Here is an 8,750-nt window from a genome sequence, read left to right on the forward strand (position 1 = left end):
TGTTATCATATTCACTACTGAGATTATAATACAGTAGTTTGTGACCAACGAATCTGAAAGTTATTTATGAATCTGAATGGTAGTTCTTACTCTATTAAATAAAGATAATTACAATAATATGATTTACAGTTACATTTATAAATAATTATTTAGGTAAATTGTCCTTTACATTTTAGGAATTTTTTGAATTCACCAGAACCTCCAGAAAAGCCCCCTCTGAAAAAGGTAAGAATTTGTTTTAAAATACTATGAAATATGCAACACATGTATAACATTAACTCTGAATACTGCTTGAGCCCCATTAAGTCTTGCAGTTGAGCTAAATTTATATGAGCAAACTCTCAATCTAAATGATTTTTAGTTACTACTACTATTTTTGCATATCATTTATTACAAAATATGATATCTTAGCATCACAGCAGAAATGTTATTCTTCCCCTGTGGCAATGCAAAAAGTAAAATCTTCATAAATCCCAAAAATATGATAGCCAAATATATTAACTCGCTAGCAACCAGTTTGTTATAAGTGCAGTTTATACAAGAAAGAGTATCATTCTTGAAATTGGCTGTTTGTCCAAATCTAATAGCACTAATTCTTCAGCATCATATGACCAATTGACCACCATGGGCAGTAGGGCAGGGGTTGGCAACCTTAAACACTCAAAGAGCCATTTGGACCCTTTCCCAAACAAAAGAAAACACTGGGAGCCACAAAATCCTTCCCCATGCCTGACTATTTCTTGAGCGACCACAAAACTAGCATATGTAGTTGAATTAAACATTCTGTTTTCTTCTTAAACTTTTCTTTTCTTGGATTTATCCATGGTTGGCCTACTGGGGATCAAAAAGCTCAATCAATTGTGTGCCGGCATGTATCGCACATTGGCAGTTGTGACGCCTATTTTGAGCAACAGGGAGCCACGGTAGAAGAATGAAAGAGCCACATATGCCTCCAGAGCCGCAGGTTGCTGACCCCCGCAGTAGGGTGTAGATATAGAGTTAAGGATTTACTCTGTGTCCCCTCTTAGTTTGCTGGTGTAACATCCTACCTTGCTTCCTTATCATACATACAGAATACAGGGTATTGGGCTTTCCTGCTCATCACCATATTAAGCTAGGTGCTGGCAGAATACAGGGTAGCAGGGGCTGCAGGGTGCAGGGAAACAGAACAGAATAACCGAGTTGGAAGGGAAAAGGGACCTTGGAGGTCTTCTAGTCCAACCCATTGCTCAAGCAGGAAACCCTGTACAATTTCAGACAAATGGTTGGGCCAAACTCTTCTTGAAAATCTCTAGTGTTGGAGCACCTGCTATTTCTGGAGCAAATTGTTCCACTGATTAATTGTTCTGTCAGTAAATTTCTCCTTAGTTCTAGGTTGATTTTCTCCTTGATTAGTTTCCATCCATTTCTTGTCCTGCCTTCAGGTGCTTTGAAGAATAGATTGACCCCTCTTCTTTGTGGCAGCACCTTAGAAGGGGTTGGAGGTCATGTTACCTCTGGGCTACAGTAACAGCCCGAAGTTTGAGAACAGGGCATAACAGTCATTCAGCCTCTTGTACCTTTGAACAGTTGCTGAATAAATGGTAATTAAAAATGGATATTTTCTAACAAAGGAAAGAACTGTGCCATATGTTCTCATTTTCCAGTCCATTTCTCTTTGTTGTACTTTTTTTACTTTTTACTCTTCTTTTTACTTATTTTATTGTTTTATTTTACTTATTTTGCCTTCAAGTCAGTATTGACTCTTGGTGATTGCCTTGTCCTGCATTTTCTTGGCAAGGTTTTAGAAGTGGTTTGCCCTTGTTCTCCTTTGTAGGGCGAGAGTGATTGGCCAGTGGCACCCACTTCACTTCGTACCCAAGGCAGGACCTCTGTGCCTAAGAGAGAACTAATGCTGGGTCTTCCCACTTGCATTCCATAACCTCTATACCACACTGGCACTCCAGAGGAGAGAGAGAGAGAGAGTTCTGAACACCAAAGAAATAAATCCATCATTTTGGGATTTGTATTGCAGCCTCCTATAGAAGCGCCTAAGCAAAGAGATCGCATTGTGGCTCCCATAGAAGTATCAAGACAAGGAGGAGGAGATAGGCTCTCCATTTATTATGCCAAATCTGACAAAGCAAGTCAAGCAAAGCAGGCTCCTAGACCTGTGTCTCCCAATGATGGTAACATGACATAATGTAGCTGGTGCCTAAGATTTCAGAATGACATTGGGTCTTTTCCTACTTGCTCTTAATTGTGGCACAGATTTGATCTGGGAGTTAAGTCATCCTTCACTATACTAGCATTAAAGTCATATTTTCCCTTACTCCAGCTTCAAGATGTATAAAATCTATTAAGCTTTGTCACCTTTCTCCTCATGTCACAAAAAGCTCCTTAAAAAATAATCAGGCTGGATGGAACCTACTACAGACTCAATGCCAGAGTATTGTCATTATTATGGATGGTTACATAATTGGTGTTTAGGTTAAATTTGGCATTTTTATCCATCTATCTAGTTCTTCTCAAGGACTTAATGTTATTGTTATCATTAGGAGCAGTGTTTGTCAACCACGGTAGCTTTAAGCTGTGTGGATTTCAGCTCCCAGAATCCTTCAGCCAGCATGGTTGGCTGAAGAATTCTTGATTCAGAGAAATCCAGCCCTCAGCTGCTATTTTGTGATGTGCTGCAGGGCTCAATACTTTCTCTACTCCTTTTCAACATCTGTATGAAATCACTGGGTAACATCATCTGTCACCAAAAGTTGAGGTATTTACAGACCCATCCCATTCATGCTGGCAGAGAGGTATGCTGCAAGTCCCTTCAGCCTGATTATTCTGGCTGGCGGGGTCGGGAGGAGGGCCTTCTCTGCTGTTACTTTTGCCCCTTGGAACTTCTTGCTCCCCTCCAATTTGAGGTTGACCCCAACCCTCCTATCCTTTCCTAAGGGCCTTTCGTAAGAGCCTAAACACCTGGCCCTGCCAGTTGGCTTGGAGCCCCAATGGGGGAACAGCATAGTTGATTGATTAGTGATTGATCGAGTAACAACAGATTCCACCTCTCCCCATTCCACGCTGGCCCTCCCCACGTGTCCTTGATTTTAAACTTGGTTTTAATTTATTCTTGTTTTAAGGTACATATATTCTGTATAACTCTTACTAAAAGAGTTATCTTATGGTAAGAGGGGCGGCCAATAAAATTTATAAATAAATAAACAAATAAATTGAAGACCACATACTTTAACATTGCTGAGGTTGAGAAACACTGCTTTGGAGAGAAGTCGAATGTCGGCAATGATTAGGAACAGAGACAATAGATATAAGATAAGGAGTGCCAGTGAAAACAGCAACTTTCACACAATATTCTTTCTGAAGGGATGGATGGACAGCAGTGGGAAAAGGCCCTTTGTAATTGTATATTCTTCTTGTGCTTGAGAAATGAACATAATTGGGGCTTACATCAAACTATTTTGGTTAAATTATATGTGACAGTAATTGCAAAAAAAATGTCTCTAAATGTAAGTTTCGTTTTAAACACTTCATAGTTAGTTCTATAAGTTCAGCCAAAGAATTTGCTCTTCAAGAATATTAATTCTTGTTCATACCTCTTTAAATTATTTACCTTAAAATCAGTTGTGCAAAGAAAAAGCCTCAAAATTTATATTTAGCTTAGGCACCTCTTGAGGAGCTTAAGCAACTGCTTAGAGCTACAAGGTTGATTTACCGTAGTTATACTTTAATTCTCAAAATATGTAATATCATCGTTCTTTAAGAATTGTGTAGCAAAAAATTCTCATTATATTTTGCATAATCTTGGTAGCCCTTCAGACCCTTCTCATTTGCCATTGAAATTTGGCCATAAAACCCATTGCCAAATTTCACTTGTTAATGGCTTACATCCCATATTCAGTTACTTTAAAATTCAGGTTAGGAACTGGAAGTTGATAAATGAGACATATTCAGTTTAAGGTTCGAAGATGAATTACATTAAAATTTCAGATACATTTTGAAATTGTTTGTATTTTAAAATGCTCTAATTTCTTCTCTGGAATAAACCTATCTGATGATTATTTATTTGTGCTTAATGTACAATTATGTGAAAAAGTAAATATTCTTTTCTGGATTTTTACGTATCTCTGCTGCCGTTTTTATCAAAATTACACATGAAAAGGGAAATCACCCAAAGATTTCAAATTTGTTTCATTTTTTTTATACATCTGAAATGTAATTTGTCAGAGTGAAAAAGTTAATACCTCTCCTTCTAATTTGGTTGATGTAGTTAAAGAGTTAATTAGGACAACAAGTACTTCAGTAAATTGTCAGCTGATTTGATCCAGCTTTACATATCTTACTTAACACAAACTTTGATTTTTCTTAGTGGCACATTGTGCCCTACTCAAAAGAAATTTCTGAAGACCTCCACAGAAATAACATTGATATCTGCCTCTCTGGAAAAATGACAAAATCTTATATGAAGCTTTGGGATCCACCAATCTATAGTCGGAGATACGGTTTTAAAATGAAAAGATTTGGAACAATAGGGAACAGCTATCCTGTCAAAATCTCTCCAAGAGTATAGCAAAAAATTGTTCAGAAAGTCACAAAGGACCCCAGAACAAGATCCAGAGACTTGTTGTCTTCTCTAACCTTTGTTAAAATAAGTTTATAGGATGCCAACATCAAGAAAAGAAAACAAACTGAGAAAACATGAAATTCATGGGAGAATAGCAAGACAGAAGCCATGGCTCATAAAAGAACATTAATGCTCATCTCAAGTTTGGAAGAAAAATATTTGGATATCTGGATGACTCCAGACTTCTCCATTGTGAAGCAATGTTCTGTGGACAAATGAACAATGAACAACTGTGGACAAATGAACAACATTGGACAAATGTACAACTTTTCAAGCTACATGAGGTTATGGCTATTAGAAACCAAGCATGGTATTCCACAACAAGAATATCATACCACTTGTCAATCATAGAGATGGTAGTGTCATAGTTTAGGGACACTTTGCTGCTTCAGAATCTGGATGTGCCACTATTTAAAGGAAAGGGAATTCTGTTTGTTTTGGAAGATTTCACAGAAGAATATTAGATCTTTTGTCTCCTAAATGAAATGGAAACCATGAGGTAATGATCCCAAACATACAAGTAAGTCTCCAAGAACATGGATAAAGAAAAACAAACTGATTGTTTTGGAATGAAAAATATCAAAGTCATAAGTACCACACAAATGTTACAGCAGACACTGAAGTGTATGGGTCATGCTAGAAAACCTTCAAATGCTACTGAAATGAAGCAGTTTGCCATGGAGAATTGGCTAACATTCCTATTTACTGATGTGAAGGACTGAACATTTGGATGCAGTTATCAAAGATAAGAGCGGTACAACTAATAACAACTAACAACTGAAACTAAGAGGACAGGGTCTCTTTCACACTGGTACATCACACGTTAGATGACATTGTTGATCCATTCATTTTCTTTATGTCTTAGTAGATCCACATGAAGAGAACCAGTTTGGTTAAGGCATCAGGCTAGAATTCGGGAGATCATGAGTTCTTCCCACCTGAGGCACAAACTCAGCTGAGTAGTCTTGGGCCCTATCTCTCTCAGATCTGGAAAAGAGGCAGTGGCAAACCACTTCTGAAAAAACGCCAAGAAAACTGCAAGGATTACTGTTCAGATTTAAAGGCACCAAAAATAAATGTAGCTGTAATGGAATAACAAAGTGGATAATGCTGAAGTATTTTTTCCTTAAAAGTGTAAGATGATGTCCCCTAAAATACTGTATTATACTAATATTATTGTATAATCGCAATATTGAAAAATTAATAACGGTTTAAAACACAGTATGTATTTTTTTAATAGGAGCCTTCTTATTGCAATGAACAAATGAACATTCACTGATGTGTGTACTTTTGTTGCTTTTTTATTATACTCATTTTGGTTCTTTGTTTTTAGAAAACAGTTACAAAAATTCAAGGCTTACAGTGGTTCCTTTTTTGTGCATTTTGGTTTTAGGCAGCTCATATTGCATCAATTTGCCTTGAAATACTAATTGAACCCACACATATAAAATAAAGCTGAACCGCTTGTAGCAGAAGGCTAAACATTTAGGAATTTAAATATTTTTATTATTTATCAGTTCATGCTTCTGAAGCTGAATAATATCTCATTTTGATTACTCATTTACTAATAAGGATGAGTCTTAATGTAAAAAATGCTAACCCTAATTATTATTATTAAACAACTGTTGCTTAAAAATGAGGTTTAAATATCTGATAGCTACAAATAACGCTTAGCAAAAACAATGTAACTGCAGTTTTCATTTATAGATATGTATGTGTACAATGTTTATGTTAGTAGTTTCATAGAGTAAGATAAACATTTCTTTTAAATTAATTCATTTTCAGAGCATAGTATCTATATAGCTCATAAATCCCCGACAGAAATTGAAGGGGCTCGTGAGATTCAAGAAGACAAAGATGTTAAAGTGGAAATACCCATTGATCAGGTCAGTTTAAAATAGATTTTTTTTCTGAATGAATTTGTTAGAATTTTGATTCCCAATTGCCCTTGTTTGTTTTTCTTTTAGGACTACTAATAAAGTCATAGTGTTTCTGTAAAGAACCTAACATCTTGCCAAGTAGGGGGTGGGTTCTACTTACCCTTATTACTGGTTCGCAGCAGGATCGCGTTTCCTGATAATGTTGGGGTCGGCGGGCAGAGCCTCCCCCCAGTTTTATTACTGGTTCACAAGAACCGGTCCAAACCGGAAGCAACCCAACATTGTTGTCAACTCAAATTTCAGATTTTAAGTAGCAGACAATGTAACTTTTATTTTTTTGAGGGAGGGAGTGTTCTTTTTAAGTAAACATAAATTATGAGAAACTACAGCCACCAGTATTAATATGTTTACTCAAAAATAGTCTATGCTATATCTTCAGAAATAAAATACTACAGATGTGAAAATCTTAGGAAGGCTCTGACTTTGTAGATTCATCTCTGGCTTTGGCTTTATTACGTACCTATCGGCCAAGTTCCACTTCAAGACTCTTGAACACTGACTTATATAATGAGAAAATACTCAGAGTCATTCCTTGTTTAGTAAAGATGATTTCCAGATGAATGACTTTCCTTACTAGTCTAAAGATGCTATGTAATTATTCTATCTTCAAAGAGGGGTATTCATATTTTTGCTGCCATCTACTGGCCAGGTATGGTTGTGCCCCATATTTCAAAGAAGCAGCAGTATATAATATGTTTTATAATCATTTTTAAAAATGATTTTGATATTTTGATATTCCATTATTAAAGGAAGAGAATTTTTTAAAAAAATCTTTTTTCTGACCAAACACAATCATTAGTAAGAACTGGCTTTTTGATTTGTACAAAGTAGAGAAATCAGTTTTTAAAATCTAAATGGAACATGACTTATTTTCTGATTGTGATAAAGTTATGGCAGAAAGCTTATATTTTGTTCTTTTCTGATCATGTAAATCATAACTGGATTTTATTCTAATAAAGTCTGTAGCTGAGGTTTTCCAGAACAAGGAAATTTATTTGTATTTTGGGATTACAATAACATGTATTAGTTTTCTTACTGGTTTTTCAACACTGGAGAGTAATACAAGGTGTTTAAACTCCAGTGCTTTTAATGGAAATAAATCACTACTTGTCTTTTTTTCCTTATTTGTGATAAAATAATATAGGGTAAATTTCATTTTACTGAATTCTGTTCATGCAAATCTTAAATAGACTTTATTTCTAAGCAAAGCTGTAGCGCAGTGTCCAAAATTAGAAAGGGTATTTGCATCCTGGAATTAGAAAAGAAAATGTTACTTTTTGTTAATTGTTTTTACAGCATTCGAATTGATATCGGTTATTTCAAATGAAATCTCAGGTATAAATCCTTTTTTATCAGTTTGTTAAAAAAATATTATGACATTTGCAACAGGTTTTGTGTTTATATTGTTACTCGAAAATAGCGAGTCTTAGGTTTGCTATATAGACAGTATATTCCTCAAAAAGGAAAATAGCTGGCTGCTTTTTTCCTACTCTGTAATTCTAAAAGGATGAAAGTTGTTTACTTTTGTTTATATAAATCTGAATTTATGTTATACAAGGTTCCAGCTGAGATCATCCAGGATGAGGAGATTTATGCAGATCCTGGGAGTATGAAAGCACAGGTTTGTTTTGTTTTGTTTTTGTTGTTTGTTGTTTTAAGCAATAGTTTAGTTTAGTTTACTTTATTGTCACTGCACCTCATACAACAAAATTAAATGCCATCTTCAGTATACATCATACATAAGAAAACTACAAAAATAAAACAAAAATACACATCCTTCACATTCTATACAATTGAATTGAAAACCCCTGATACTATATTAATATTACACTATACAGTAGAATTCAATATAGTTACTGCTCTGGGAAAGAAGCTGTTTTTCAATCTATTTGTCCTTGTTTTTATTGTCCTGTACCGTCTGCCAGATGGTAAAAGTTCAAAAAAAAAAGGGTGCCCAGGATGAGATGGAACTTTAAGAATGTTTTGAACTTTCTTAAGGCAGCGGGAGCTATAAAGCTTTTCCAAGGGGGGAAGAGGGCAACCAATGATCCTCTGGGCAATGATGTTAACTCTCTGGAGTGCTGTCCTATCTGTCACTGTGCAATTTGCAAACCATACACAGATGCAGTAAGTTAAAATACTCTCTATAGTGCAGCGGTAGAAGGTCACCAGCAGTTTTTCATTCAGTTGTTGTT

At 35.6% G+C, this 8,750-nt stretch overlaps 1 protein-coding gene across 1 annotated transcript in view; it reads left to right on the forward strand.

Moving 5' to 3' along the window:
* DCDC2C (doublecortin domain containing 2C) overlaps nucleotides 1-6,591 on the forward strand; it is a 33,365-nt gene extending 26,774 nt beyond the window's left edge. The window contains 4 exon segments of the mRNA XM_058177876.1: nucleotides 177-225; nucleotides 2,015-2,168; nucleotides 6,401-6,501; nucleotides 6,583-6,591. Coding sequence (XP_058033859.1) covers nucleotides 177-225; nucleotides 2,015-2,168; nucleotides 6,401-6,501; nucleotides 6,583-6,591 — 313 coding nt within the window.
* The last annotated feature ends 2,159 nt before the right edge of the window (nucleotides 6,592-8,750 follow it).

Source organism: Ahaetulla prasina, chromosome 1 (assembly GCF_028640845.1).
Source record: "Ahaetulla prasina isolate Xishuangbanna chromosome 1, ASM2864084v1, whole genome shotgun sequence".
NCBI classification, from domain to species: Eukaryota; Metazoa; Chordata; class Lepidosauria; order Squamata; family Colubridae; genus Ahaetulla; species Ahaetulla prasina.